Raw genomic sequence first — 19,621 nt, 5'->3', positions numbered from 1 at the left:
GACTTGGTATCATAAAATGCACTTTAAATGATGTACATCCCATTAGTATCTTTTTCAGAATGAACACTGGAATGTTTAGCAGCATGCAGACCCAAGAACAAGCAGCCTGATCACAACAGTGGTACTTAAAATAATTTGGGATTCCTTTGATTCATAAGTCAACTGATGGTCCCTGACATCCCAGAAATCACTGGGACAGTCTTCAGTCTTGCAAGATTTCTGCCAGTGTCTTCAAATGACTTCCTGAATCCAGAATTTTCTGGGGTTTGTTCATGTTGGACACCAGCTGTAGTAGCTATGGATCATTTGTACGATATGGCAATTGGCGGTATAAAGGAGTGTTCCATTTGTGACTTTAAAAGCTTCTTTTTAGATAAATAACCACCCGAACAAGAGAACTGTGTATATTTTGCAGAGACAACCTTACCCTGGCATCATATCCAGTAAGCAAATTGCTGTACCAAAGTACATTGTATCAAAGTGTCCGCTTTCAGTAAAGGCAAGCTAGTAATGTTCTTTGCACCGACTTATTAGACTGGCCTATTCTAACTTCCACCACCATGGGAATTTAGATTGGAGTGTGATAAGTAACTGTTTTGTATTATATACCAAGTGTTTTCATTTTGAAGATATTAGAAAGATCCACTTTACAACTTTTTCCAACCTATGCCAACTTCAGCTGAGGTTTAAATAGGCAAGAACCTAAGTTCCTACATGTTGTCTAAATTTCTCAAAATGCACCACCTCTGCAGCTCCTCTCTTGAACATTAACAACTGAGTAGGTGTCTTCTTCCTTGAGCTCATGCGTCTGTGCCAACTGCCTGTGCTGGAAGACCGCATTGCTATCCATTGCTTATTACTTGAGCAAGATATCACATCGATTCGTTTTTCCTGTTGCTAATGACTGTGCAATCTTGATCCTGTCAAGACTTTATAAAACAAGAAAAGTATGCTTGTGGTTATAAAATCCATGATTACTTGAAATGAGGAATGTTACCTTGTGGGGAAGAAGAAATGAGGAAGAAAACCCTGAATGAACGGGCCCAATTACTCCCCATCTCTCCCATAAGCAAAAGAAGTACCATCTGGGTCACTTGTTTATGAGAATTCTGAGGTAAGTCTTGAAAACTCTTGCTGCTGCCTCAAAACATATTCATCATTGGGCTAAAATATTTTTAATGATCTCACTAAACAATCTAAGGTTCTTTTAAAATGTCCTTCCATATGACCTCTCTAAGTTTTTCTTACTCTTCTTCATCACTTAATGCAGACCTCCCAACCTTCCTCCTCTCGCTTAGCTTCACAATCTCATTGCAAACATTCTCTCTCAATTATGGCTTCAATCATCTGCTTTGTGCAATGACTAGGTGCAACTCTAACCTGAAAAGAAGATATGAATCCTCAGCCCCCCTCCTAGATACTTCCTGAGAATTCCAAGTGTAGTAGTTTGAATGTAATTGTCGCCATAAGCTCATAGGGAGTGACACTATTAGAGGGTGTGGCTTTATTAGAGTAGGTATGGCCTTGTTGGAGGAAATGTACCACTATGGAAGCAGGCTTTGAGATCTTATATAAGCTCAAGCCACACCCAATGTCTCACTTCACTTCCTGTTGCCTTTGGATCAAGATGTAGAATTCTCAGTTCCTTCTCCAGTACAATGTCTTCCTTTGCACCACCATGCCCCATCATGATGATAATGAACTAAAATTCTGAACTGTCAGCCACTCCAATTAAACATTTCCTTTATGAGAGTTGCTATGATCATGGTGTCTCTTCACAGCAATAGAAATCCTAACTAAAACTAAGGGAATGTCAAAGCCAAGTTGAACCTATTACAGAGTTAGCAGTCATCCAACCCCCAAGCCTACTTCTTTCATTCATTCACTACTGGTTAGCTAAGTGAAAACCATCATCGAGGATACTTTTCAAAGCATGTACATTCCCAGACATTCTTTGCAAATATTCTCCTTATGTGGTCTTAGAAAGGTCTCCAAATGACTAGAACTCCAAGTGATTCACATACGTTTTAAATTATGTAAATTCAAAACCATTGGGCTACTTCTAGGGGCATGAGTGTATCTTTCCCCAAACACAGTTCAAGGATTCATGCTTTCATACCTTGCTTCAAAAATGTTTCATTTGCTGACACTCACCTCATGGTGTCATTCCCTGAAAACTAAACTAAAAGTCTGACTCCTTCAAATGTATTTTAGATACCACAAACAATCTCTCACACATTATACTCTTGAGTTGACACTCCTCTGACCTTTGCCCCGATAGTATGTGTATTATTAAACACTGTTATCTCATAGTATATTTGTGTGCCTGCCTCTTCCACTTAAATTTTATTCAAAAGATCTTTTTATTCACCAGTCTACAACCGAGCTATAACCACTATAGAATATGATTAATTGGCATAAACTAATAACTTTACATCAGCAATTTGAATAGTAGTCATAATTTAATTTAACTATTCATCCCTTGCCAAGGAAACCAGGTATCTTATTCAACGTGAAGACAAACATCTTCCATGTCGTCTTGTATCTTTTCTCTCTGAACAACAAGTCAGCCATGTCATGGCTTTAGAGTGGCTGCATCTGGCTTTTATTTGAGCCATGGGAAAGACTAGTGGAAGCATCCTCTTGAAGACATTGAGCCTCAGATGTGTAATGTCTGCGTTAAGGGTTTCTCAGTTCTCCGTTCAGCAAGCCAGCTGGGTAACAGGAATTTCTTTGGACCAACATTTGCCAAGTCCTAAGCAGGAGTCCAACAAAAGACTATAAGTAAATTTCTCACCATTTACTCTTCCCACATCCTCTTCACACTACACCAGAGGCAAAAAGCAAAATCCTTCCTTGAGCTTAATTTCACCCCGTGGAAAATTAGTAGTGCCACACACTCTGTTCCGTCCTCACTAGTGTGTGCCCCTAACCTGGGACTGCTGCCGAGGCCTGGAGAATAATTTATGAGATGTATAAAGCAATGGGCTATCAAGAGAAAATGTTGCATTTTCTAAGTTCCCCAGTTATGCATCTGCATGACGGACTGCAATAACTCCAAGAAAGATTTTTGTCTTTAGAGTAAATAATGCACTTTTTCCCCAAGTCTCAAAGCCTATATTTAAATGATTATTCATAGGTGCTATGGGAAACTTTAAGCTTTAGCTTGGCAAATCCCAATGTAAAACGGGTAATGTTTCATAAGCCTTGTTTATGTGTCACCTGCCCAGAAACTCATCATTGCCTCTTACATTATGCTCCTAATTCCCAAGCCAACCTCGGAAATCTATTTATCTCATTATGCACCTGAAGGGGATTTTGTGACACTGACTCCCATTTACAACATTGTTCCTTTGAGGAATTGTCCCCTAAATTCCCAGCCTAGTGACATGAAGATACATTTCTACTTGCAGTCAGTGGTGCATGGGGAAAATTTGAAGATGAGCACAAGAGGTAATCGTTTTCTTCTTAAATCCACACTCCAAAAACGACCTTCTCTAAATGACCATTGCTCATTAGGGGTAAACAACAGCAGCCTGTACTACTGAGAGAGATTTTCGCATTTGAAGTGTCTTGTATGTCAGCTGTTACCAAGATGAAGCATAGGCTTGGTTATAAGGTTTGACATTGAATCTGAAGCTGCCTGACCTCTTGTCTTTATTTTCAATTCTTCTCATAACTTCTTTAAATGTATTTCATAATTAGTATTCTGCAAATGCCTTCATCATAGAATATAGTTTTCTGTCTTGAAGAATTTAAAAACAAATATATTTATAGTTTTGAAATATAAGTTATTTTAAATTTAAAAAATATCTTTTTTAATAGTTAATGTAAAGGATTTTTAAATCTCATTTATTTTGTCAATCAGTTCTGCTTAAAATTCTTCAGCCTGGTCCACTCTCAATTATCCATGCTAAGAAAGGGGGATCAGTGGCCTGGATAATCGAAAACAGCAGACAATTTTAAAAGCCCTTGTATTTGGCCCAGGCATACTTTACAATCAAACTCTGATTACCTATATTAATGAAGGGAAGAGCAGACACCTTGAGAAAGACGCAACACCAAGACAGTTCTGCTGAGGCAGCTTCAGGTACCCCAAGGAAGAGGAGTACAGGGTGTAATGAAAGAAAAACAGCAGATCCCAGCTGCCACCAACAGAAACAACCTATCCAAAATACAAGCACACAGTGATAATATCCATATGTTCGCCTAGAATGACAGTAGTTCTTGTTGGAAGCTTGGAGTTATGCTCAAACACCCCCAGATTAAAAGGCTTGGTGCCCAAAATAGTATAAAAATAAATTATTTAGGAATGACAAGAGGGTTCAGTGAGTAAAGGCACCTGCCAACAAATCCGATGACCCAAGTTCCACACCTGGTACTTAAACGGTAGAAAAAGAGAACTATTTCTCACACGTTGTCTTCTGACTTTCAAGGCATGCAAATACACTAAATAAATAAATAAATAAATAATACATTTATAGCATTTTTTAAAAGGAATCAATTTATGACATGTAGTTAAAACTACTGCTCTCGAGGGTTTACTTAGCACAAGAACCAAGCTGCCCGCTATCATAACTAAGTTCCCAGTGACACAGAGGGCAGCCCAGAAAACTGCTGTGTGACAGAGCAGAAAATCCAAGGCTTGAAAATGAGAACTCGCGGACCTTTGTCCTCTGTATCTCTTTATTCGCACAAAGGTGGGATGCGCGTTCAAGCAAAGAGAGAACAGCATGTGCAAAGGTTCAGAGGCATGAAGGTCATGACATTTTAAAAAATACACATGCTTCATTTTGGTTCAAGAATAGGTGCCAGTAGAAAATAAACAGAGAGGAAACAGTGGGGGAGTCATCTGAGAATAGATTATACATTTTTTTTCTGCCATGTAAGTTTAGAACCTACAGAAACAAAAATGCATCAAAAATTTTTAGTGTTTATTAAAATATATAGAGCACAGTTAGACTACCACTGTCCTAAATATCTGACACTAGTGAACATGTTCATTATTTACATTAACCGAGATTGGCATTCTTACCATGCCCATTTTACAAACAAGGAAAAGGGGGCTTACAAAGTTTAGATATTACCCAAGATCCCACAACTGGCAAGTGGCTGAGGTAGGATGCAAATGCAGTTTGTACCCCATATTCAGAGCTGTGATCCCCTTTAAAAATAAGATGGTAGAACTGTAGGAGAATGATGGAAGTACACGCACAAGAGATCAGAGGGGCATGGAAAGAAAGGAGACTAAAGAGACATTACATATTCTAGAGCTAATGGGAAAACAGAGATAATGAACAAAGAGGGCATAATAAAGAGGTTTACATGAGCCAGAAACAAAGATTGACTAAATTAATGTGGGCATAAGAAGAAAGATTTTGTATGAGCTCCATGAGGCTCACTCTGGGACCTACTGATGCTCTAGTAAATGTTGAAAGTCACATTACCTTGTGCATCCATGAACTTAGCTGGACAGCAAGCCTGGGAGATGGGAAAGCCCAGGAAGGGATAACAGAACTGAGACTTTCTTTCTCCAGCTCAGTGTTGACATGCATCCATTCAAATGAGCAAATACCCAGTCTTCACTGAAGGATTTACTACTGACAAAAGAATTCATGAACAAAGGTGGGCCAATATGTAAAACCCATACTTCAAATAAATTACTGTGATACCATGAGTTGTTTCCTGTTTCTCAAGGTTAAATACGTTGACACTCATTTTGCTTTCTGTGTAACATCATCGGCACAACTATAAAAAGATAAACAATGAAATAAGGGCATTGAAAGAGTAAGAATGCAAAAAATGCTGTATCTTTTTTTTTTTGGTTTTTCGAGACAGGGTTTCTCTGTGGTTTTGGAGCCTCTCCTGGAACTAGCTCTTGTAGACCAGGCAAAATGCTGTATCTTATCCAGAAAAAAAATGTTCTGTGTTGTGAAGATATTTGTAAATATCTTAATAAAAGTAAACCCATTTTCAGATCATTGCTATCCTGGCATAAAAACAAAACTGTGTGTGCCTAATGCTTCTGAAAATGGGTAGGGAAAGACTGAAAATATATATGCCAATTTTTAAGATTCTTGCCTGACCAATATTCACCTGAGTTTTCTGTAGGTTTTACAAGCTCTACAATTAAACTATTCTTAGAACAAAAATTTTCCCAAAAACATACATGATAATCAAGCATTCAATTCAGATCCGTCAATACAAAAGGATGTACAAGAAGAAAAATGGGGCTTTAGCAATAAATACCACATAGCCAGTAGTGATGACAATGTTACTTTTTGGCACTACTTAGGAAGTCACTAAGACCAGAAAGATTTTTTTCTATTCTTTTCTTTTTCATTCTTTTCTTTGAGGGAGGTCACAAGGGTTGAGCAGCAGACCTGGGAAAACTGGGAAGTGAATGCAGCCAGGGTGCATTATGGGGAACTCCCAAATAATCAATAAAAATACTATGTTGGAAAAAAAGAAAATTCTGTGTGCTCAGAAATAGAGGTAAGAGACGATGACAAATGTTTGACTGATAACTGATCCCAGAAGCAAACACACAGATCTGTGGCCTCTCTCAGACATACTATCTGACCATCACTCCCCAAGTAGCTTCACCACATTATCTAAGTTTTTCACTTCCTACTGTTAGACTGTCTAACATTCTATTAATTCTGTATTTTCTCATTTTCGTAGTTTGCTCAGATGGCTGTTATAGGACGCCAGAATCTGAGTGGCTTAAAAGTCTGCAGCCTGGGTACCAGCTTGGTCAGAGGCAGGATGTCCTGTTGGATCAAGGGTAGCATCTTCAGGTTGGGCTCAGAGTGGACAGAAAAAAAGAAGTCAGGAGTCTGGATCTCTTGTATAAGCCAGGGAGCCCATCAATGAACTACTCACACTGAGAACTAGAGTACCTACCTACAAATGCAGTAGAGAGGATAGAGAGACACTCTGTAGCACTAATCTTCACCCCCATAGCATAGGCCTAGAACATTTCCAGAACTTGGTTGCCTTAGTGCTGAGAGGAGACTAATAATGGCAACTCATTCAATTCATTAATTTTAAATAATACCTCATTGCTTAAGAAGTGTTCTCATATGTTAATGCATGATAATAAAGACTTATACATAAATGAATATTATATTAAGGTCTTTATTTATGTTAATAAAGATTTCAAGTTCAAAACAGAGTGGAACATACATATTTAATTCTTTTCCCTCTCACACTCCATCGAAATGACAGTAAATAAGATCCACAACTGAGCTTACATTAAAAAGGTCCCAATAGAACATCACATTCACTCAAGTACTTCTGGAAAATGGAAATAAAATAGGACCAATTAATCAGAGAAACTAAGACAAAGGATTCATGGGCTCTGGAGAAAACTGGAGAAGACTGGAAAACTTCTGCTTGACAACCCTGGAGGCAGTCGTCACAGGGGACAGCACAGTGGCCTCCCATCCTGGTAATTACTTAAAGAATCATCTGTGCCTCCGATGGCCTGCTGGGTTCACCTCCTCTATCAACAAGACAGTGCTACCTCTACCCATTGTTCGTGTCCTAAGAGATGATTCATGAAAATGACAGATCTTATCAAGAAGGATTCCACCAGGCATACTGGGGCAGTAGAAAGATAACAGAGAGGAAGAGACAGACAGACAGACAGACAGAGACAGGGAGGGGGGAGGGAGAGGGAAGAGAGAGAGAGAGAGAGAGAGAGAGAGAGAGAGAGAGAGCAGCACAAGGTAAACACAGACTTTTAAAGCCTTCACATTTGATGATCTTTAAGATCTAAATATTGGCTAGCCCCTACACACACATTGTCCATTCTGTGAGGACTGACTGTCAACTCCTCAGCTAACAAGCAGGACTCTGTTCCTTTGCAGGCATCTCTGTTCTGAATGATACCAATCTCACTTAAAGAAAGCCTAAATATGTTGCTACTATTAATCAGCATATTAGTTTATTCATAACTGTTTTAAGATCTTCAGGCACTGGATGAAAACAACCAACATGAAAGAACCAAAATAAAGAAGAATAGGAAGGTATTATACTATGGTCCCCACCTATAATTCCAACATTTAGGAGCCTGAGCCAGAAGGACCATGAGTTCGAGGCACCAGATTTCAAACTAGCCTGCACTACACAGCTAAACTCCGTCAAAAAAAAAAAAAGTCTCGAAAAAAATGATAAATTAACAAAAAAAAAAAGATTTTTGTTTTGTTTTCCTCTAACTGTTTCTTAGAGGTTTTTCTTTTTCTTCTCTTTTCTCTTTTTATCTTCTTTTTTTAAATCATTTTTTTCTGCTTCATCTTTTGCAAATTAACCGGCTATAATTGCATATATTTGTGGACCAAAAAGTGATACAATGATCTATGGCTATTTCATTGATGAACCAGCTAAGTATTCCCTCATATACTTGAATTTTTCATCACAGAGCTTTGAAATGTAGGTTCTTGGCAATTTTAAATGTGCAGCTCTCAGTCTTCAACTCCCTTTGCCACACTGTATGTAAGCCTGTGCTAATCCTCTAATCCTGCCTAAGTCCTTGAATTTTTCACCATTATCGTCTCAGTCCCCTTACTCTTTTTTTTTAATTTATTTATTTATTAAAGATTTCTGTCTCTTCCCCGCCACCGCCTCCCATTTCCCTCCCCCTCCCCCAATTAAGTCCCCCCCCCAGCCCGAAAAGCAATCAGGGTTCCCTGTCCTGTGGGAAGTCCAAGGAACCCCCACCTCCATCCAGGTCTAGTAAGTTGAGCATCCAAACTGCCTAGGCTCCCACAAAGCCAGTGCATGCAGTAGGATCAGAAACCCATTGCCATTGTTCTTGAGTTCTCAGTAGTCCTCATTGTCCGCTATGTTCAAAAAGAGGAACATGGGATGTACTCACTCATATTTGGTTTCTAGCCATAAACCAAGGACATTGAGCCTATAATTAGTGATCCTAGAGAAGCTAAATAAGGAGAACCCAAAGAAAAACATATAGGCATCCTCCTGAATATTAACCCTCAATCCCCTTACTCTCAACCCGCTGCAGCCACCCCTCTCCCCTCCTAATGGTTTGGCTGATCCCACAGTGTGTGAGAACACGCAGCATTCTCTCTCATTACCTGTTTGTTTTTTTTTAATTGAGTGTACTGTTGTCCATTTTTACCTGTGCTGACAAAAGTGGTTTGTGTTTTGTTTTGTTTTATCTTGTCCTTTGTAAGGTTGCATGATGTTTTATTGTGTGCCTACCCTATGTTTTCCTGGCTGTTCATCTATTGGTGAGTACAGGTTGACGCTACTCTGGGCTGATGGAAAACACTGCAATGAACATGAGAGTGAAGTTTTCTCTCCAACAAACTTATTTCAAATTTTAGAATAAATACCCAAAAGCATGGCTGCTAGATTGAGAATTTAAGTTTTACACTAGCAGTATTAAAGAGTTATAAGAATAATAGTGTTCTGGAAACAAACATGACTTTATTTAAAAAAAATGAAGGCAACTAAGTAATCTGTTCCTAAAAATTATAAAACTGATTGTTAAAACTAAATATTTAATAGAGGGGTTGGGAATGTAGAGTGAATGCAGCTAAATTCCTAATATAGTTAAAAGGCATGTATTTGAATGAAAAAGGTTGAGGAAAGTAACCTAGAGAAGAATTAAAAACTGTCAAGTGTCTCTGATGTTCCTATAATGAAATAAGCAAAGGGGAAGGGAGAAAAGTAGGCATCATATTACACCAGATGAGCAGTTTTGCAGCAGAGATTCTTAGAAGCTAGAATTCAGTGCTGTATAGTCTGTCCGTAGAGCCTGGTGTGCTCATGATTCAATGCTGCATCGTCAATAAGTAAGGCCTAATGGGCACCCGAGGCTCCAGTCATTTTATCCCAAGGCTGAAAGGCAACTGTCATCATAAGCACCCACCCAGTAGCTTCCCCTCCCTGCCCTCCAACTATGTCTCCTGGTCTACACCTGCTGTTTGCATCTGGCATGCGGTTGGTGAGTGGACAGCCACTGATAAACATTTGAACGTGCCGAACTTCCACTTTTTTCCATTGTCAATATTATGGTATGAACAAAAGAAATTGAGTAATTTGAGGGTTTTGTGGCTCTCAAATTTAAGACCAGAAGAATGAAATGAAGAGTATATCATAGTGTAAATCTGAAACACACTACCCCAGCTCATGTTTGAATTCTCAGGCCCCAGCTACTGGTATTTGCTTGTTTTTTTTTTACTAGTTTTGTTGTGTTTGTTGTTGTTGTTATTGTTGCTTTTTTTTTACTGTGGCATATTTAGGAAGTGGGACTTGATTGATCCAAGCACATCACTAGGTGCCCATCTTTGAGGGTAATACATGCCCTGGGTCCCATCGAGCACTCTGTCTGCTTCCTGGTCAAGTGCCATGTTAACTCCACTTTAACTGCTGCAACTATGCGTTCTCCACCATGGTGGACCAACATCTCTGAAACCGTGATCCGAAATAAAACTTTCACAAATTAAAGTGCTCTTGTCAGGTGTTTTGTTACAGCAACAAATAAGTAAAAGATTATTTGGTAGAACAATTTCTATTAGTTAAACTACGGTAGAGTTCACATGAAAATTCTTCTCCGCTTCATTTTCCTGATGCAACAAGAGGCAAACACTTGAAAATTGTTTCTCTTTTTCTTTCTTAGGTGACCTGAATGAAGAACAGATCTATCTATCAAGGACTGTTCCAGAAAAAAAAAAAGATACAGGCATGACCACTTTCCTAATCCCACACATGATCTTTAATCCAAATTAGTAGAATATAGGAAACATGACAAATTGTTGGATTTGGTTGAGCAGGAAAAGCAAACAGGAAGCAGAGTTTGTGCTGGCATTTACAGTGGGTAAGTGAAATGTGTCTCATGTGTGGACTCACTGAGTTTTTAACAAGAGTGGAAAAGAATCAGTATAGAATGGTTACAAATGTGACCTAAATCCGACTTATATACCTGCACTGTTCATTCTCCTGCTTTTTAAATGTAAACATAACCTCAAATCTCTTGCCTGTAGAATTCCATCTTTGACAAACTAGAGCAAGAAATAGTCAAAGATGAATGCCAATTTCTGCAACCATGAAACCAAAGTCACAGTTAAATCAAAAGTAAACACAACACAGGTACCAGTACAGCACAGAAGGCTCATAATGACAATCATAAAGCAGAGTCCTTTGCCTCCTTCAGAGCCACAAACCCCAGCCCCATTAGGGAGCCTTAATGGTGTAGTTTGGACTCTGCTAAGGACTTGTGGGGTTTTATAGAATGCACTCACCTCTTAACAGCCTTCTCCAAAATCACCCAGAGTTACAAGCTTCTAAGAGCCATAGAATCAAGTTCTAATGTCATGTTCATAGTTCCTCTAGGGCATATAGGAGAAATGGACACAACATCACTGAACTGCCTCCTAGTTTTGTTTCTGACCTGCCATCTAAGCCCAAGAGAGTACAATCAGCCTCACGAAGGGTTAAAAATCTTGGCAAGTTTTCTATGCTTAAAAATGATGGCAAGCCTCACTTCTGTATGTAAAATAATTGTCTGCATTTTCTTCCCTGTCTCTTTACTCCAACAAATACATTTTATAGGCCTGCAATGTTCTTTACAACTCACCTAAAACACATAATTTTCCTCCTGCTTATACCACTTATTTATTATTTATTTATGAGATTTATATTGTGCCTTCCTCCAAAAGGCCCAAGGCACTGCACAGAAAACCATTATATAATAAACATTAAACTCTTCTTTAGAACCGTAAACAGTGAAGTGGCCAGAAAAGAGGCAGAAGGACTAAGAGGCACAGGAGGAAGGCCATGGTTCTAGTGAAATACATAAGCAAGTCATGGCTATATTGAGAAGGGTGAGGACAAGGCCAGGCCCTTTGCTTCGACGTTGGCCCCACTTGCAAAGATTCTGACACTGCCCTCTGTTCCAAATGAAAGAGCCACAATATCTCAGTTTTGAGTGTAATAATCCCTCAGAGATCCCAAAAGAGCAAAGACAAATACACTTACTTAGCCAATCATGCTTTAAAAATTGGTGAAAAATAGATACGTGGTGATGATTCAGAACAAAACCATTGAATTGCTAAATTGTTCTTACAAGCACCACTGTCACTCAGCCCTCCATTTTGCCCAATGGTGTGACTTTCAAAGGTCCCAAATGCTAAAATATAACAAAAATTCAAAGATTTTTCCAAGCACAAAAGAGACCAGCTGACCTCAGCTTTTACACTCAGACCGTGTTGATCCAAGATGTGTACTTCCTGCATCTGTAATTGAAACAACGGTCTAAGAGAAGGCTAATCACACTCTCTTACACACAGTGGAGAGCATCAAAGGAGTGGGTAGTGTGAAACTTATAGTCAAAGCAGATATGGGCATTCCCACTAAATAAGGCAGATGATGGTGCTCTGTGCACCAGTACAGACTGGGGTGTGATAGCATTGGTGCTAAGGTAAGCATCTGTGTTAGCATTAATGAGCACCGTGCACTAGGCATTCTTGTGCTTCAATTACATATGCTGACGCAGACAGCGTCTATAGAGTGAACCTAGCTAGTTTCATGTTCTCCAATTAAGGAAATGGAGAAATAAGTATTTCGCCTACCCTTGTGGTGCTAAGAAGTGTTTAAAGCAAAATTCATACCCAGTACTTCTGAAGTAGAAACAAGCAAGCACAGAAAAGTCATTCAGTGACTGGATAGAGGTAACAGGATAAGGACTGGACAGAGCACATTGGTCAAGGTCCCCAGCCTAGAAGCTGTTGATAGAGAGTTAACACACAATAGCCAGTTAGGAACTTACAAACCAAGACCTTAACATAGCCAATGCAGAAGAGCATGGGAAAGACTGCCTCCAGAAAGACAGAAGGATAGGATAGACTGGCTAAGGTAGTCCCAGGTCCTCAGTGGAACTGGATGTTGGTGATTGAAACTCACTCTACACTTATAAAACCCATTGTGTGTTTATGCCAAGTTGTCTATAGAGTTCTATAGTGGGTCATCCTCAGCAATCCTTCTGTGGTGCCTCTAAATACAAATATTATATCTAGAAGGCATATTGGCACAGAACACTTAATACGTAGTTGTTATGTATATTAATTTTGTCTAAAACTGTTCCTTTACATAGTGAATTATAACCTTACTTAATATATACATAGATGAGAGCTAACTAAGGAGTGTGTACTTGTGACAACTACCTGAGGCTTAGACACTCACAGTAGCCAAGAACTTCACCAGTCACAGGCTGCTACCTACTCAGACGTCCAAATTAGGCAAATATGGAGTTGCTACTAGTCTCTTTCTGCTTAGTGCTTCCTTTTTCTGTCTTTAAATACTGACTGCTCACACCAGTGACTGAATAAAGGTAACAGGCTGAGGACTGGACAGAACATATGCTCACCCAGAAAACACCTATAGAGAAACCTGGCAAGTTTCATAGCCTACAGTTTAGGAAATTGAAAACCTAGTATTTTGTCTGCCCTTGTTATTCTAAGTTTTTGAATCTTGACTAGTTTAGGGAACAAGCCAATTCATAAATCATTTCCTTGCTCAAATAAACCGAGATAAAATCAGTTTGTCTAAAGTTTCCCTTTTAACAGATGTCGTCAGAGGTGAGATCTGAACTACATATGCAGAAAGTCCAGGAACACCAAACACCATTTTGAAGGACACTTCCAATCCATTGATATTTTGCAGGGTGTGGGGTCATGAGTGAGTTCTCTTTCAAATTTGAGCTTTATAGACTTGGGTTTTTTTGATATCTTTAGCCTTATCTGAACAACTTTTTACTAGACAGAATTTAGGGGGGAAAGACCTAAATAAATAACTCAGTTAAATCCAACTATACTCCTCAAAGCAATACCTTTTGGGACTTAATGGTTAATAGTACTGGCTTCTCTTCCCAAGGACTTAGGTTCAATTCTCACCACCCACATGGCAGCTTATAACTGTAACTCCTGTTCCAGAGGATCTGATGCCTTTTTTTAGCCTCCATGAACACCGAGCACACATACAGTATACTGATGTAGAATCAAGTAAAGCATCCATAAGCATAAAATATCAACTCTTTTTTTTTAAAAGAAGATGTTCTTGGAAAAACAGGTCTCCGTCTGTACTTTTAGTTCTTTAGGTGGACTACAGCTGTGTTGTCAGAGTAATTACAAAAATAGATAACATCTTGATAAGATCATTTTTGTGTTGACTATGAGTCTTAACTGTCATCATGCATCAAACACCAGGACCAGGTGGGCTATCTTTATTTCCTAAACTTTTGGTTATTTTGAGTATGATAAGGTTTTCTCATAGACATTCTCAAAAAAAAAAGAGTATTTTAATTTCTTACCTCATTTTCCTAATGTTCACCACAATATTCTCCCCAATCACGTTGTATCTCCACAAGAACTCAAATGCAGTTTACTTGGTGCATCAAGCAGCTTCACTGCTGTTAAAATAGCAAAAACGTGGAGAGGAGAGCACAGGGGAGCTTGAAAGAATATCCATTGATGATTCAAGAATAGCTCTTGCTATTCTTGTCCAGAACGGGGTTTCAGTTCCCAGCACCCACATGGTGGTTCACAATCATCTGATTTTCCAATTCCAGGGAATCCAAGTGTTCTCTTCCTCTTACCTCCCTGGGCACCAGGCATGCATGCGGCTGGTGCACATATGTCATGCAGGCCAAACACTTACACACATATGATAAAATAATTGTTAAGACATAAAGAATCATGCAGTTAATATTGGATACTGAAACAAGTTCATTACAATGGTGCCCATGGTCAAGGTTTAAGTTAGCTTTCATAACTAAGTGGTTAACAAGAAAGGCAGGCTTAACATCAACAAAATTTCACCCCAAGGTTTTTATATTCAAAGAGAATTGAAATCTAGCTTAGAAGTACATGAACTACAACATAACTTAAGAATATTTTCATTTATAAAAAAAGGTGTTTTTTAATTCTTTTTTAAAAAAATCATAGTAAGGTGTAATGTATATTGCTCATATCCATTTCTCCTTTCTGCTTGCTGCCTATATTGCCCTTAAATTCATGTCCTTTTCTAATATATATATCAGATACTTATACAGCTCCTACTGAGTTGTCAGTGTCAGTCATATATACAAGAGTTCAGGGATTGCAGGGATGACCACTGGGTCATGGGAAACCTATCAGGTGACTTGTGTCTAAAGAAAACGGTGTCTCCCACCCTCAGCAGCTCTGACTCCATATATAAGCCTCAACTAGGCGTGGGTCTTTCTGTAATCCACCTGACCTTGTAAAAATTTATCTAAAAGCAAAGAGACCATTCAGGGAAGATGTGCACTGGAATCCCTGCTGACCAGAGCATCCTCAGACATTCTTTCAAAAAACACTTAAGTCCCAGCTCTCATCCTCCCATTGAGAGATGCCTTGTATATGGCAGTCACAGCGAGAGTTCTCCTTTACACATCTGGAAGATAGCAGTAAATACTAGAGACCAAAAGCAGCCGTGTTGGTGCAGCGATGAGCCTGTCCTCTGTCACTCTGCCAAGAAAATGTCCCCCATTCAAAAGGCTCCCTTCTCATCCTTTAAGCTTTAGGTGAAACGACACTCATTCCACAGCTCCTGTGTAGTCTCCGGCCTTACAGAATCAGAAATTACTTCATTGACTGACCTGTTATGATTTAAATACTAGCTTTTTATAAAGAAGACCCAGGCAGTGAGTAGAAATCACAGAAATCTGATCTCTGTCCCTTTTTCACAAATGAGCAAACTCAAAGGGTCAGCAGAGCCCTGCTGCCACTGGGGCCTCAACTATGAGCCTTTCTCACCCCTCCTCAGTGCCTGGTGGTGGCCACTGATTCTTGCGGTTTCTTAGTTTACAGCTGAGTCACTCTCATTTCCCTATTTATTGTCACATGAGTTTTGTTTTGTTATTTTATTTGTTTCCTTTGTGGGATCTCTGGATGTTTGTCTGTTCGTTTGTTTGTTTGTTCGTTTGTTTGTTGAGACAGAATTTCTCTCTGCAGCCTTGGCTATCCTGGAACTTACTCTGTAGACCTGGCTGGCCTCGAACTCATAGAGATCCACCTTCCAAGTACTGGGACTAAAGGCATGCTTGCCTGGCATTACAAGGTATTCCTATGGGTCTCTTTCAGTGTCCAGACTTCTTTGTATGAGAACACCAGTTACAGTGGATAAGTTACAGTAGATCCTACTCCAGTACAATGTAGCTAATTACACCTTTAAATGGCCAGTACTAGCCTCTGGAACTGTCAGAGAACCATTTTTAGTTGTCTAAGTAGCACAGCTTGGTATCATTTGTTACAGCAATCATAGAAAGTTAGAAGAAGCATTTTACCTTTGGTTAACCCAGGGTTTCACCATATGCTTCTATGACCAAATAAAGATTTCCACTGTGGTAGCTGTTATGAATTCTTTATTTTGCCAGGCAGTGGTGACACGTGCCTTTAATCCCAGCACTCAGGAGGCAGAGGCAAGCAGATCTCTGTGAGTTCAAGGGCAGCCTTATCCACAGAGTGAGTTCCAGTACAGCCAAGGCTGTTGCACAAAGAAAAAAAAAAACCTGTATTGAGAGAAAGAAAGAGAGAGAGGGAGGGGGGAGGAGGAGGAGGGGAGAGGAGGAGGAGGAGGTGGAGGAGGAAGAAGAAGATGAAGAAGAAGAGGAGGAGGAGGAGGAGGAGGAGAAAAGAATTCTTTATTTTTGGGTAAGACAAGGGGATACTTGTTTTCTATTTACAGATGAACAGATCATGTAGGTGTCAGGGGTGGGGATAATGTTCATCTGGTGGGGGCGGAGACTAGTGCTGACACACCAAGGCACCAAGCACACCTGGACCTAGCATTTATACCTGATAGTTCATTATTCTTCTCTTAGGAACAAACCCAGGAAAGAGGTGGCATGTTCAAAGTAATACTTAGATTTGTCTCACTTGGAACAGAGCAGAGCATGTTTATCAGCTAACCAAGAGCTATTGGGAAGAATTAATTCACCACTCTTCTAGTCAGTGGGAAAAAAACGTTCCTTTCCAAACACTTTGCAAACTTGTTCAGGAAGTCAATCAGGAAAGCAGCGGATCCGATGTGAACTGACTTCTCAGGTCGCTGGAACCGACTACAAGGCTACAAAATCCCACCCTCACTCCTCACCCACCACTCCTCCTATCTGAGGAAGGAGAAGGGGGTTGCAGCCTCTTCTGTCTAAAAAGAGACAGTTTCGTTTATAGTGTGTTTTACATCTTTCTTCGGTTTTTGCCTGTTCAACACTCCACCCTCCTCCCCAGGAATACAGAACCCACCAGAAGCATCCATTCCAGCCCCAACAAGGGAAAAGCATCTTCTCCTACCTTCTACTTGATAAGCGGCAGTGGCTGCTCCCCATCCGAACCCCACAGGAAAAGCCATGGCTGCAGAGATATAATTGTCACCCTCGACTAACAGGGGCTTACAGGGAGGTCCAAAATTCAGCCAGGGGAGTTGAGCAGCTGTAAAGACTGGTGACCTCTCACCCACCCCAGACCAGAGTCTCAGACACAGACACAAATGGAAGAAGAGCAGTAGGAGGACCCCACTCAAGTGGCCACTTTAATCCTGCTGTCCAAGATAAGGATTAGGCTTTATTGTCCCAGTTCTTAACAGACTTGCATCGCCCAAGTTCTAACCAAGTTAATGTTTATACCTGATAGTTCATTATTTTGCATGGGCATGGCTTCTAGGTTATATAATGCTCCAAGAGCGTTTCTCCCAGTCCGTTTGAGTGTACATGTGTGTGTCTGGGGGAAGGAGGGGGGTGAAAGCATTGGTTTATGACTTTCTGGCTCCTGGTGTGGTTATGGAGAGGTGTGATGACAATTGAAGCCCCTTAGCTTTTACACATCATGTCTTTCCCCCGCCCCTGGGCCTGCCTCTCTGCTCCCCAAGCCTCTATTTCTGATATTGTATAGCTGTCTGACTAAATGTGGAACATTTATGCCTTTGGATGGGGTCTAGTGATGTAGGTTGCTGCTAACAGGGAGACAGGATAGAAGGGGTGTCCTTCGGGACTCTCGAAACTAACATTGCAGCTTTTCTTTAAGCCAACAGAATCCACGATTAAAAACTTATTTTTGAAACATTCTTGTGGAGGAAGGAGTTGAGCACAGGAAAGTTACCGGTCCCTGCACAAGGACAGGAATACAAAGAGTGGAAGGAGAGATCAGTGGGAATCCTAACCCTAAGAAGAAAGAAGCACTTAAATATACATGGAAGGCATTTAAAATTACATAACTGGATACACACGCATGAGCAATGCAGATGGAGCTGTTTAATGCAGTCTGGAACAATCTGTATAAGCCAATTTTAGGGGCGGGGGTTAAACATTTTCATTATGGAGCACTAGATGGCAGTGTTGCAATTATTCAGGCTCACAAATGGGTTAAAATGCAAAATGGAATATCTCAATGTTCTCTGTGTGCAACAGTCCCTGCTAACTCCTTAGGCTGTTCCAGGGTTCTTCTCCAGACAGAACAACATACTTCTCTGAGTTCCACAGTCTCTAAAGTTATTTACTCCCAAAACTCAGAATTATCTTTTTTTTTTTCTCAGTTCTGGTTCATCATCCCACAGATCAGTCTATCGCTTTTCAGTATCAGCAACTAAATACTCGCAAACATAACTGAGGTGTTCAAGCGCTTTTTCTTTAATATGGGATATATATGGCTATATACTGAATTAGAAATTGAACCTGAAAACTTTTGAAAGTGTTTATTATTTACATCACTTAAAGTAATGGAAACTGGGAATGGTGGACCTTGCCTATAATCCCGGCACTCCGGAGATTGAAGTGCACAAAGAGAATGTCTCCAGGCAGACAAAGCTACACAGTGAATTCCAAGTCAGCCTGTGATACACATTGAGACTCTATCTCAAAAGAAATAAGAATGAAAAGACTGTTGATATAGATAATATATTTATCTGGAAAAACATAATTCAAAATTATAGTAAGAAAAGTGAATATTTTACATTTTTTCAAGTCACCATCATGGTTGTCTGGTTGAAAAAACTAGATACACTTTTGCTTCTTATGCAGTATGCTACCTGTTGAAAAATCCAGTGTATATTCATAGAAGCATAAGGAAGAAAATCACATATTAATATGGTTATTAAAATAATTTTGACCTTGTGGATTCCTAAATGGAACTTGGAATTTCAGGAAGCCTGTGAATCATACTTTAGGAACTGTAGACCTGGAGAGATGGCTCAGTGTGCAAAATATTTATTATGCAGGCTTGGGGACCTGAGTGTGAATTCCCAGAATCCATGTACAAGCTGAGGAATGGCCAACATATTCAGCCTTTACTCAGTATATTCCCAAAGACCACTATATCCTACTACAGAGATACCTTTATGATCAGTGAGAGAAACTGTCTCAAAAGGTAAGCTATACCATCCCAAAAAGTTATACAGAGTTAACTTCTGGCCTCTACACAGGTACTCAGAGGAAAGCGCGCACACACACACACACACGCAAACCTATACACTTCACAGTACTTTCTTCCTCCCCATCTTCTACTGCCTTACATTGCTACACACAAGCCCTCTATCCTTCTTGTTTTTAGAAATTTCCCTAGTGATTTCTGTGGCTCTAAAA

At 39.8% G+C, this 19,621-nt stretch overlaps 1 protein-coding gene across 1 annotated transcript in view; it reads right to left on the bottom strand.

Moving 5' to 3' along the window:
- The window catches only part of LOC121442289 (cytosolic beta-glucosidase), a 123,831-nt gene extending 106,434 nt beyond the window's left edge, over window positions 1–17,397 (bottom strand). Inside the window, exon 1 of the mRNA XM_041643779.1 lies at window positions 17,340–17,397. Within this exon, the coding sequence (XP_041499713.1) occupies window positions 17,340–17,397 (58 nt within the window). The remainder of the gene's footprint in view (window positions 1–17,339) is intronic.
- Window positions 17,398–19,621: the final 2,224 nt, after the last annotated feature.

Source organism: Microtus oregoni, unplaced genomic scaffold (assembly GCF_018167655.1).
Source record: "Microtus oregoni isolate MIOR12 unplaced genomic scaffold, Mior012 000090F_ref0000504, whole genome shotgun sequence".
Classification (NCBI taxonomy): Eukaryota; Metazoa; Chordata; class Mammalia; order Rodentia; family Cricetidae; genus Microtus; species Microtus oregoni.
The sequence above is the reverse complement of the archived record's forward strand: the minus strand, read 5'-3'. Positions and strand labels throughout refer to the sequence as shown.